The 13,270-nt window shown below is 39.9% G+C and overlaps 1 protein-coding gene across 5 annotated transcripts in view; it reads right to left on the reverse strand.

Moving 5' to 3' along the window:
- Positions 1 to 12,239, reverse strand: part of RASSF6 (Ras association domain family member 6) — a 73,487-nt gene extending 61,248 nt beyond the window's left edge. For 2 of the 5 annotated variants that reach the window (XM_070791574.1, XM_070791575.1), the window contains exon 1: positions 7,338 to 7,466. In XM_070791574.1, the coding sequence (XP_070647675.1) occupies positions 7,338 to 7,387 (50 nt within the window). In that variant the 5' untranslated portion in view covers positions 7,388 to 7,466. Of the gene's footprint in view, positions 1 to 6,247; positions 6,386 to 7,337; positions 7,467 to 12,022 lie in introns of those variants that run through there. The other 3 variants (XM_070791579.1, XM_070791578.1, XM_070791576.1) reach the window with 3 other exon arrangements.
- Positions 12,240 to 13,270: the final 1,031 nt, after the last annotated feature.

Consider the following 13,270-nt stretch of genomic DNA (forward strand, 5'->3'; position numbering starts at 1 on the left):
TATCCACAGTCCTGATGCTAGCAGGTTTCGGTGATTTAAAAGTCATCCTCCTGCTCCATCTCTTCATAAATGCACAGATGGGCTCAGGGTGTTTGAAGCAGCTGTTTCCTGATGCAGAGCTTATGCTTTATTGAGAAGTATAAAAAGGAAAAAAAGAGAAGCTCCTTGAGGAATTCTGCCTAGTTGAAATGATATTTCAGAAGTCTTCTTGGTTTTAGATTTTATAGTAAAATTTCCAGATATTTTTGAAAAAAATGAAATATCTTGTTATATTTTTAAGTAAGATTTCTAGACACTTGTAAAAACATCAATCTAGTTTTAAAGTTCTGTTTATATAGCAGCCAAGTGTTATTTTCTTTAAAAAGATATTAAATTCCCAAAGGCTTATATGATCCAAAAAGAGGCATTTTGCAATCATTGAAATTTGGGGGGCAACATGAGAACACAAGCTAGTTGAAGTAGAGAAGAAATTCTAGAGCAATGTCTGGAGGTATGCAAACTGAAAACTATGCAGCTATGAAAACTATATAAACTGAAAAACTACAAAAACTGGCCCAAGGCAGAGAAGGATCAGCTAGTTTGGTAAGTCTGTTTTTGGAATATTTCTAGAAAGAATTCTCTTTGGTATGATTGTGCAAAAGAATATATTCCTTTCATCCCAGCAATTGAATTCAAACTGACTGAACCCTGTCCCATTCCACAAACACAATTTCAAGTTTCCAGGCAGCCAAAATCAAGCTCTGACTCGTGGGGTTAATTAAGTATGACATAACATCCTTCAGATTTCCTTCAGGCTCTGGAAACTGTGGTCAGATATGAATGATAACCTTATTTATGTCTTCATATAAATGGCATTAGGGTGTGACCAGAGATTTTGTATAATATTTTCTAGTCATTCCCTTTTGCAGAAATTGAATATTTAATTACCATTGCTTCATGCCTACAGAATCAGACGGGCTATAGCCAGAATAAAAAGACAGGCTGGAGAGTAAAATTTCGTTTTTTTTTCTTAAATTTTAAAAAAGAAGGGGAGACAATTTTAAAGTAGGTCATTCCGGCTGGGGTAAGGTGTGTGGAAGACATTTCATGTTTTCTTTTTCCAAGAGAATAGCTTCCCTGGTGGCTCAGATGGTAAAGAATCTGCCTGCAATGCAGGAGACCTGGGTTTGAACCCAGGGTCAGGAAGATCCCCTGGAGAAGGGAATGGCAACCCACTCCAGTATTCTTGCCTGGAGAATTCCATGGACAGAGGAGCCTGGTGGGCTACAGTCCATGGAGTCGCAAAGAGTTGGACATGACTGAGCGATTAACACACACACTGCAGTCAAAAACAACAGCAAAAAAAATGAAAAGAAGAAAAGAGATTTCATAGAATCCATCCCTGATTTTCCCTGAGTACATCCCTGATGTACATTGTTACTTTGAAATTATAGAATCTATTAGAAAGCTATGAGCACGTCTCACCAGGCATTTTATAATGGTCTCTAAGCTGAATGCTTGACTAATTTCCCTTTATGCTTTTGCCATTTTGATCATCACATCATCTTGCTATCAGATATTCCTGAGATCTCATTCTCTGCAAATACAGCTCAAGTCCCCTAACCTCACTTTCAGGCTTTCTGTATTTCCACCGAAACCTACTTCCCAAACTCAACATTGAAACTTTCTTTAATACCAGGCTTTGCAGTCTAATGGAGTCACGTGTCATCCAGTCTCTTCTCACCATTCCCCTTTCCTTCATCTCTGCAGATTCAGATCTCTACTTCCTTCTTGTCTCTGCTCAGAGGGAACCATATCAGTCTCCCCATGGCCTGTTTTCTATACTGCTGTGATGTCACTCTCTGCTTCCCACTGGTATTGCCATGATCATTTTATACCTTATCTCATTTTCTAATCGTGTCCGCCACTTCTTAGAATTTTGCCTAGAACATAAAAGGAATTTATATAATATTTATTTAGTGACTAACTAAATGTCAAGCTGTATCTGTGATCCAAAGGACTGTCCGCTACTAATAAAACTTTTCTTGACCTCATAGTTAATATGGTATTTTAGGTAGGACTGGAAGTGAGTGATATTTTGAACTGAAGTACAAAGGCAAATTGACAATGATGGGCTGAAGAATCATTGCAATGGCCTCCTGATTGGTCCCCACTCTGTATTCATAAAAACATTAGCTAAAGTATCATTCAAGTTAGCAAACAATTGCGATGTAATTATATTGTCACTCATGACCTATGCTGAAGCAAATTGTAGCTAGCTTCAGAAGACGTAATTAAATTTCAAAACAAACAAATAAGAATTCAAAAGTCCTTTCATTATTTTGACCTTAGAAAGAAGGACAGTTGAATGAAATCTGTGAAAGAAAAGGAAAACAAGTAACATTTTTCTTGATAAGCATTATAAGCTAATTGAATAGGAAATAATATTGACTGAATCCAAAAGTTGGCTAAGCAAAATACTCAATTGAAATACTTGAAAGGTAAAAAGGTGATTTGGTAAAAGTCCCAGCTTATTATTAATTGCTAAAGTGAGAAATAGATCTATGAATTCAAACGGTTTCCCCTTTCCATTCCTATTAACCATGATTCATCGTAAATTAAAATCTGGTAGTGCCCTTGTGTGGAGAAGGCAATGGCACCCCACTCCAGTACTCTTGCCTGGAAAATCCCATTGATGGAGGAGCCTGGTAGGCTGCAGTCCATGGGGTCCCTAAGAGTCAGACACGACTAAGTGACTTCACTTTCACTTTTCACTTTCATGCATTGGAGAAGGAAATGGCAACCCACTCCAGTGGTTCTTGCTTGGAGAATCTCAGGGACCGCGGAGCTTTGTGGGCTGCTGTCTATGGGGTCGCATAGAGTTGGACACGACTGAAGCGACTTAGCAGCAGCAGCAGCAGTGCCCTTGTGAATATCCTCTAAATTACAAAGACTTAGTAGATTTAAGGGTCTGAGCTGCTGCTGCTGCAAGGTCACTTCAGTCGCGTCCGACTCTGTGTGACCCCATAGACGGCAGCCCACCAGGCTCCCCCGTCCCTGGGATTCTCCAGGCAAGAACACTGGAGTGGGTTGCCATATCCTTCTCCAATGCATGAAAGTGAAAAGTGAAAGTGAAGTCGCTCAGTTGTGTCTGACTCTTAGCAACCCCATGGACTGCAGCCTACCAGGCTCCTCCATCCATGGGATTTTCCAGGCAAGGGTACTGGAGTGGGGTGCCATCACCTTCTCTGAGGGTCTGAGCTAGTTTTCTCAAAAGGCTTAAGAGGAGGATAACCAGAGGTTATGATTAAATCAGCAGAAAGATTTATGAAAAAAAAAAAGAAAAATTACAGGTCTGAGGCCTAAGGGCCTTACTTTGAATGCTCACAATTACTTTGGTAGAACATAAACTATGACTTTGGGCTTTCCTGGTCACTCAGACAGTAAAGAATCTGCCTGCTATTCAGGAGACCTAGGTTCGAACACTGGGTTGGGAATATCCCCTGGAGGAGGGCACAGCAACCCACTCTAGTATTCTTGCCTGGAGAATCCCCATGGACAGAGTAGTCTGGTGGGCTGCAGTCCATGGGGTCGAAAAGAGCTGGACACGACTGAGCGACTAAGCACAAACTGTGACTTGAGGAGGAAGGTAGTTGTTAAAAATATAAGTGTTTTACTGGGAGGGGTAATCTTACAGCCTCTCCCATCCTGGGGCCAGAGCTTATTGACTTTGATTGTGTAGGAAATAAGATCACTTATTCAATGTTTGGCTATCTATTTTAAAATTTTGTCCACATAGACTACAGCTCAATATAGAATTAAATAGGCAAGTAATTAAATCTTGGAGAAATAAACAGTCCTGGAAGTACTAGGTCAGTCAAGGCTAAAATAGACCTTGGAGGCACAACAGGGAAGAGAGAAGACCAGGAAGATAGAATCAGTCTGAGCAGGCAGCAGGGATGAATACCCCGAGAAAGCAGGATAAGTCAGCACCCGTATATGAGCAATGCTGAGGATGGGAAGCATCTGAAGTGGTTTACCTCTTTCCGCTCTGCATCCTGCATAGATGTGGACTTGCCTGAACTGGCCAGTTATCAGAATGAGGCCAAAGGATGTGAGGTGAAGCCCAAATAAAAGGCCAAAAGGACCAGTCATTTAAAGTACCCTCTCAGGTTCAAGCATGGATTAATTAAATGGTTACTTGTTTAAAAGTGGAAAGTTTGGTTTGCTCCTCTGTATATCAACAAATATTTCACGAGTTCCTTCTCTGTGCCTGCTATCGTGCTAAGCCAGGAAGCATAGCCTATATTTGTATCTATATCTGCAGCCCTCGATTCCTGAGGCCGCTGAGTGCAGAAATGTCAGAGCAGTCATAATTTTACAATGAGCTAGAAAAATACATGTGTTTACTCCCCGGGTCCTCCAGCCAAAGAGAATTTCTCCTTTGAACTTTCACAGCAAAATATCTGAGGCTTTCTAATTACTTATCGCTTTCTCTCCCTAATAATATTTTATTTTACCTAGTTTCCTTTAGAACAGGATGATGGCTTATTTTATTTTTTGACTCCTAGAGTGAATGTATATATGCAAGTATGTAGAGAAAACATATATTAATATAAACCAATGAATATATCTCTATGTTCAGTATGTGATGTGCGTGCTCAGTCGCTAAGTAGTGTCAGACTCTTTGCTACCCCATGGACTGTAGCCTGCCAGGTTCCTCTGTCCATGGGACTTCCCAGGCAAGAATACTGGAGTGGGTTGCCCTTCCCTTTTCCAGGGGATCTTCCTGACCCAGGGACCGAACTTGTGTCTCTAGCATTGCAGGTGGATTCTTTACCACTGAGCCACCTGAAAAGTCATTCAGTATATGGAGAGATGTACAAAAATATTAACAGCGAAACTGAAAGCTGTGAAATTATGAGTGATAATATTTCCTTTTTGATTTCATATGTACTTTCTAAATCATACATGAGGAGCATATCTTACATAACACACGCCATATTCATGTCTGCATGCTCAGTAGGGTCCACTCTTTGCGACCCCATGGACTGTAGCCTGCCAGGCTGCCCTGTTCATGGAATTTTCTAGGCAAGAATACTGGAGCTGGTTGCCATTTCTTACTCCAGAACACACATTATAAAAATTGCTAAAAAAAAAAAGAAAAGGGACTAGAGAGTATCACATTAGAATAGCAATTATGTATTTCAATTATGAAGTAAAATTATATTAAAGGCTGTACACATGGAGGATTTTGTTTTAAATATTATTTTGGCCTGAAGAAACAATGGAAAATTACAAATATGTATTTAGCTCTAAAATAAAGCTGTTTTCTCTAAGCTCTGACCTGGAATCTTATAGTACAGAAGAGCAGAGCCATATACAATTATATCACTTCAAGGAAACAAAACATCTGTAATTCTAACAGTTATCTAATTATTAGAAAACAGGAAAAAAGTCAAGAAAAATTTGGGTTCTGGGAAATACTTGGCACCATACTTTTTTCTAAGGAATGTGCTTCATTTGCAGAGATGGCAAAAGTTGAGTGTTGGACTATAAATATTATCACTTTATCGGGTGGTATTAATTGCAGTTAGGAAATGTTTGTTTTGAGATACAAGTAAAAATGTATTATAGTCTTTAATAAACAGAATGTGGATCAAAGGACTAAACACAATGTGGATCAAGCAACCAGATTTTTATGCGACTATCCCATCACCATCAGTCCCAGTGGAATCTAATTTGAAATGCCAAGCCATTAGTATGCTATTGCACATTTACACGGTGCTAACCCTGGGTGCTCCGCTCTCCCCAGAGTGCCCTCAGGGAGGCGAGAAAAGCAGGAGCAGTAGGAGAGGTGAACTAGTTTGAAGCCACCTCAGGATTCAAAGTACCTTGCCACCGCTTAGTCTGGGAGGGAGCTATTCAGTCTGCCAACAACATCTTCTGGAATCGCTGCTATGAACCAGCTCCGGATTCTCTGCTTCATCTAGGTTTCCAACAGGAAATTCTAAGGTTGACTTTACAGGGACCATGGCTCATTTTTCCTGTTCATTATTTGGCTGCAAAAGGATGATCCCTTTCTCCTCTTGAGCTCCATTCACTAGAATCTGGGATGATGATGGAGATGTCTTTTAACCATCTCCGCTACTAAGATAACAGCCTCATCCCTTAAGAAGGAGACACTTTCATGTTCAGTGACAGAAAGCAGCAGTACTGGTTCATTTGGTACTTGAGATGATGTTATGAAATGATGAAATCACTATACCTGATAGTCTTTAAAAGACTAATTTTTGCAACAGACCCCAATCTTCTCTAAGTCCAGACTTCAGCGAAAAGGAGAGCATTCAAAAGAAGTTCTTTTGCAGAGGTTGTACTTTCAATTGACTTTTACTTGACTTGTTTTTATAAAGCCCATGTTTCTCTATCAATCTTAAATTCCTTGTCTGCCTTGTGATCAAAGAATCTGCACAAGTAAATTGACAACATTAGATTTCTATTTCAATGAAAAATATAAGATACCTCTTATTTAAGGAAGTTAAAATAAGTATCGATACAAAACCTTAAATTACATGCTACATATATATTACACATATGTTACATTATTTTAAATGTAATCAGAAAGGTTAATTTGTTTTAATCACTGCTGGTTATTTCTTTCTTCTGATTGACCAAAACATTTAATAGTTTATCACAAAATTTTATAGGCATTAGAAATAGTAGAAATACATTTATATACTAAAATAAACTTTAGGAAGATTTATACCTGTTTATTCAAACTTAAATTGAAGAAATTAGGGAAAACCACTAGACCATTCAGGTATGACCTAAATCAAATCCCTTATGATTATACAGTGGAAGTGAGAAATAGATTTAAGGGACTAGATCTGATAGATAGAGTGCCTGATGAACTATGGAATGAGGTTCGTGACATTGTACAGGAGACAGGGATCAAGACCATCCCCATGGAAAAGAAATGCAACAAAGCAAAATGGCTGCCTGGGGAGGCCTTACAAATAGCTGTGAAAAGAAAAGTGAAAAGCAAAGGAGAAAAGGAAAGATATAAGCATCTGAATGCAGAGTTTCAAAGAATAGCAAGAAGAGATAAGAAAGCCTTCCTCAGCAATCAATGCAAAGAAATAGAGGAAAACAACAGAATGGGAAAGACTAGAGATCTCGTCAAGAAAATTAGAGATACCAAGGGAATATTTCATGCAAAGATGGGCTCGATAAAGGACAGAAATGGTATGGACCTAACAGAAGCAGAAGATATTAAGAAAAGGTGGCAAGAATACACAGAAGAACTGTACAAAAAAGATCTTCACAACCCAGATAATCACGATGATGTGATCACTCACCTAGAGTCAGACATCCTGGAATGTGAAGTCAAGTGGGCCTTAGAAAGCATGCCTACGAACAAAGCTACTGAAGATGATGGAATTTCAGTTGAGCTATTTCAAATCCTGAAAGATGATGCTGTGAAAGAGCTGCACTCAATATGCCAGCAAATTTGGAAAATTCATCCATGGCCACAGGACTGGAAAAGGTCCGTTTTCATTCCAATCCTAAAGAAAGGCAATGTCAAAGAATGCTCAAACTACCACACAATTGCACTCATCTCACATGCTAGTAAAGTAATGCTCAAAATTCTCCAAGCCAGGCTTCAGCAGTACGTGAACTGTGAACTTCCTGATGTTCAAGCTGGTTTTAGAAAAGGCAGAGGAACCAGAGATCAAATTGCCCACATCCACTGGATCATGGAAAAAGCAAGAGAGTTCCAGAAAAACATCTATTTCTGCTTTATTGACTATGCCAAAGCCTTTGACTGTGTGGATCACAATAAACTGTGGAAAATTCTGAAAGAGATGGGAATACCAGACCACCTGACCTGCCTCTTGAGAAATCTGTATCCAGATCAGGAAGCAACAATTAGAACTGGATGTGGACCAACAGACTGGTTCCAAATAGGAAAAGGAGTTCGTCAAGGCTGTATATTGTCACCCTGCTTATTTAACTTATATGCAGAGTACATCATGACAAATGCTGGACTGGAAGAAACACAAGCTGGAATCAAGATTTCCAGGAGAAATATCAATAACCTCAGATATGCAGATGACACCACCCTTATGGCAGAAAGTGAAGAGGAACTCAAAAGCCTCTTAATGAAAGTGAAAGTGGAGAGTGAAAAAGTTGGCTTAAAGCTCAACATTCAGGAAACTAACATGGCATCCAGTCCCATCACTTCATGGGAAATAGATGGGGAAACAGTGGAAACAGTGGCAGACTTTATTTTTGGGGGCTCCAAAATCACTGCAGATGGTGACTGCAGCCATGAAATTAAAAGACGCTTACTCCTTGGAAGGAAAGTTATGACCAACCTAGATAGCATATTCAAAAGCAGAGACATTACTTTGCCAACAAAGGTCCATCTAGTCAAGGCTATGGTTTTTCCAGTGGTCATGTATGGATGTGAGTTGGACTGTGAAGAAGGCTGAGCGCCAAAGAATTGATGCTTTTGAACTGTAGTGTTGGAGAAGACTCTTGAGAGTCCCTTGGACTGCAAGGAGATCCAACCAGTCCATTCTGAAATAGATCAGCTCTGGGATTTCTTTGGAAGGAATGATGCTGAAGCTGAAACTCCAATACTTTGGCCACCTCATGCGAAGAGTTGACTCATTGGAAAAGACTCTGATGCTGGGAGGGATTGGGGGCAGGAGGAGAAGGGGATGACAGAGGATGAGATGGCTGGATGGCATCACTGACTCGATGGACGTGTGTCTGAGTGAATTCCAGGAGTTGGTGATGGGCAGGGAGGCCTGGTGTGCTGGGATTCATGGGATCGCAAAGAGTTGGACACAACTGAGCGACTGAACTGAACTGAACTAATGTGGCTAAATAAATTAATCTCAAATATGGTTAATAGATTTGTTTTAGTTGGGGCTACTGTTTGTTATTTAGATATATGAAATAAAAAGTCAAATGACTTGTTTAAATTCTAAAAATATTTATTTAGCATAAAGGCATATTTCTTTTTTGAAAAATGTTTAGTGAACACTGGTACTATAACTTATTCTAAATAGATTGCATTAGTTTGAAAATTTTTAGTTAAACTACACTAAATGCAATCACACCTCAGATGACAATAATGTGGTACAGTTCAGTTTGGTTAGGTTTAGAATTCTATTTCCAATCAATATCCAATTATAAGGGGGGTGGGAGGGAATCATATAAAAGTATGAAAAGGTAAAACTTGCAATTATAAGATAAATTTAGTACTAGGGATGTAATATACAACATAATAAATATAATCAATGCTGATAGGGCTTCCCTGGTGGCTTACTGGTAAAGAATCCACCTTCCAACACAGGAGTTTCGGGTTTAATCCCTGATCCAGGAAGATCCCACATTCCTCTGAACAAGTAAGCCCACAACTATTGAGCCTGTGCTGTAGAGCCCGGGGTTGCAACAAGAGAAGCTACCATAATGAGAAGCTTGTGCACACAACTAGAGAGAAGCCTCTGCTTGCTGCTACTAGAGAAAAGCCCACATAGCAATAAAGACCCATCAGAGCCACAAATAAAATAAATAAGTATGTTGTATACAAAAGTGAAAGTCGCTCAGTCATGTCCAACTCTTTGCAAACTATAGAGGCCATGGAATTCTCTAGGCCAGAATACTGGAGTGGGTAGCATTTCCCTCCTCCAGGGGATCTTCCCTACCCAGAAATCGAACTGAGGTCTCCTGCATTGTAGGCGAATTCTTTACCAACTGAGCTATACGAAAGTTGTTAGAAGAGTAAATCTTAAGAGTTCTCATCACAAGTAAAAAGCTTCCTTCTATTTCTTTAATTTTATATCTATGCGAGATGATGGAGCATTTCATGAATATGTAAATTAAATGACTGTGTTGTACAACTTAAACTCATGCAGTGCTAAATGTCAATTATACCTCAATAAAACTGGATAAAAAAGTTACTTTCCCCTCTTAAGAAAAAAAAATACAGTGCAGATTTTCAACTCTGCAATTTGAGGGCAGAATTCATGATAATACTAACCTAAGATCAATTGCAAAATATTTAAATGTTTTATATTAATAAAGTAAAGAGATAAAATATCACCAATAGAATTACTTTGTTAGTCACGCCTACTAAGTTTATTCCTACCTCAAAGGTATCCACATTAATAAACCTATCAGCAATATTATTAATAATTTATAATAATTTATAATAATTAGCAATATTATTAATATTAAACTGCTGCTGCTGCTGCTAAGTCGCTTCAGTCGTGTCCAACTCTGTGCGACCCCATAGACGGCAGCCCACCAGACTCCTCCATCCCTGGGATTCTCCAGGCAAGAACACTGGAGTGGGTTGCCATTTCCTTCTCCAATGCATGAAAGTGAAAAGTGAAAGTGAAGTCGCTCAGTCGTGTCCGACTCTTAGCGACCCCATGGACTGCAGCCCACCAGGTTCCTCCATCCATGGGATTTTCCAGGCAAGAGTACTGGAGTGGGGTGCCATTGCTTTCTCTGATTAATTAACAAAAGTACCCTTTAAATAAAAATTCATAAAGTAAGTTTACTTCCTTATAGTTTAAGTTTAGGTGGTAAAGACCAACAAAACACAGGCGTCATTTTTTATGTTTCATGTTGCCTGTCCATACACAAATAAAAGTCTGTGCCACTTTACTGTGAACAATACAAATATGTGTTACAATATAAGAACATGGAGTATATGGTCTAATTTTATCAACGTTATTCAATAAATAACCTTTTATAAATAAACCTCAAAATTGATGGGTTCAACAACATAGGATTGAGTGTTTCTCTCTTATTAAAAATTTAGTTTCTAATATTGTTAGTTGCTCAGTCATGTCTGACTTTTTGCAACCCCATGAACTGTATAGGTTCCTCCGTCCATGGAATTCTCCAGGCAAGAATACTGGAGTGGTGGCCATTCCCTTCTCCAGTCAGAAATAACAGATTAACATAAGTATGACTTCTTCAAAATAAAAATGACTGAGCATAGCAAAAAGTTTGAACTGGCCACCACAACCTCTATTTGAAAAGTGGCAAGAAGCCAGATAATTTCATTGTTTCTCAGAGGTAATGTTTTGCCTACTTGCCATCTGCTCACGCATCCTGGACTCACTGGAAACCAGTTCAACTCCAGTACCCTTATACTGTCTGGTCTCACCAGCTCAGCTCATACTGCTTGAATGGACACTTTGGCAGAGCTGTTAATTTCTTAATGCTAATTATTTATAGCTATTTATAGAAGGCTTTGCTCCCACCAAAGCCCTATTGGAACATCCTCTTATGATGCCTATTTTATAGATGATGAACTGAGGCTTGGCTAGGTTAAGTCATTTGCTAAGTAAGGGACAAACCAGTAAGTGACAAAGGCAAGATTTGAACCTAAAACTCTCCTGCTTCAGAATTGGATCCGTAACCCATGAACTCCTATTTAATTATGATTATTCTTTCATTGTTTGGTGCAGTCCTGAATTGTATCAGAAATCCTTTTTAACTTTTTTTTTTTTGTAGGAGAGGTCTCTTTTGATTTGTGGAAAATAATAAAACTTTAGCTGAACCCTCAATTAAAAAGACCTTCTGAGTCCGCTGGTTGAATGCAACATTGCAAACCTAAGGATATTCAGAGGAAGCAGTAAGTCCTGCAAGATCTAGTATATTTTCCTGGCAAAAATCACAATTTCAGGTAAAGAACATGAGATCACTCCCTATTAAAAAGTGAGGGGAGATTGGCGGCCACACTTAGCTTCAAGCCCTTCCCTGTCTCTCGCCCGGTCTCCCTCCCATGCTTACCTGGATCAGGAAGGGGTGTTCTGTAAAAATCAAAAGGAAAAGTATGTCCGGGTTTCAGGCTGCTCTGATACACGCACACCTTCAAACCTGGGTGCCTATGGATTTTGCTTTCTAACAACTTGCCCTCAACTTGACCTCAGGGAGTGGATTAGAGCGTTTTTTTCACCCCCTTCTCCCATTTTTCACCTGCTACGGGTGTGAATAGGAGGAGACTTTTTACCTTAGTTGTGCAGCCGAACCTGCCCCGGAGAGTTTGTTCCCGTGCTCAGTCACAAACTCTGATCATCGCCGGAGAGTCAGCGCTCGCTCACCTGTCCCGGAGGTGGAGGTGAGGTCGGAGCCAGGTGCGGGAGGAGGGGCGGCAGGGCTCGCTCTGCGCCTGGCAGTGCCCTTCCGACGATCATCCAGCCTAATAAGCTGTTAATTATTACTCCCGGTCGCCACAGCAGGGAAGTGTTCGGAACCTGAGCCACTCCCTGCGCCTCAGTGCATGTTGGGAGTGTTTACTTTCTTTCTTCCCAGCAGCTGACAGGGACACTCCTTTGTGTCCTGTCACACATCTTGAGGACAGGTGAACTGACAAGTGAATTTGTTGAAGCTTTATCCTCTGAACTGGACACATTCTAGTCTCTCCTCTCTGCTCTGTAGAGAAACAGTCTTCTTTAAGAAATGACATGAACGAGGATGGAATGTCATCATTCATGTCTTTCTTTTTTAAAAATTTGTCTTTTAATTAGAAATTTCTAAAATATACCCCCTTGTTTTTATTGCCACTTCCTTTCAGAAAAGGCACCTAATCACACAGAGCAGTGGTTCTCACACTTCCTAGGGAACCAGAGACTCTTCTGCATCTCGCTAGACTCCACGGGTCTCAGCATCTGTGAAACTTTGATCCAGTAAATTTGGGGCAGGAGGCAGGTATTTTTTAAATCAGCTTCGTGGAAGAATCTGGTGAACATCTGAATTTGAAAACTACTGTAGTAAAAGTATACAGGAGGAAATGAGTAGTAATTTAGTCACTAAGAGAATTCTGTTTGGAAGCTGCTTTCCCTCAATACCTCTGATTTTAAAAAGGACACAAGTCTAATTAACTAGACTTATTATGGTGATGATTTCACAATATATGCAAATATTGAGTCATTATTTTATACACCTGAAGCGAATATGTCAGTTATATCTCAAAATGAAAGGAATGGATAAAGGAACTGACAGTTAAAAAGCGGGGTGGCTCAGTGATAAAGAATTCCCCTGTCAATGCAGGAGACCTCAGTTTGATCTCTGATTCCAGAAGATCCAACATGCTGGGGAACAACTAAGCCTCTGAGCCACAACTATTGAGCCTGTGCTCAACAGCCTGGGAGCCACAGCTACTGAGCCTATGTGTCAAAGCACTGAAGCCCAGGATCCCTAGGGCCCATGCTCTACAATGAGAGAAGCCACCGTAATGAAAAGCCGGCAAAGTGCAACT

The sequence above is a fragment of the Bos indicus genome, chromosome 6, assembly GCF_029378745.1.
Source record: "Bos indicus isolate NIAB-ARS_2022 breed Sahiwal x Tharparkar chromosome 6, NIAB-ARS_B.indTharparkar_mat_pri_1.0, whole genome shotgun sequence".
NCBI classification, from domain to species: domain Eukaryota; kingdom Metazoa; phylum Chordata; class Mammalia; order Artiodactyla; family Bovidae; genus Bos; species Bos indicus.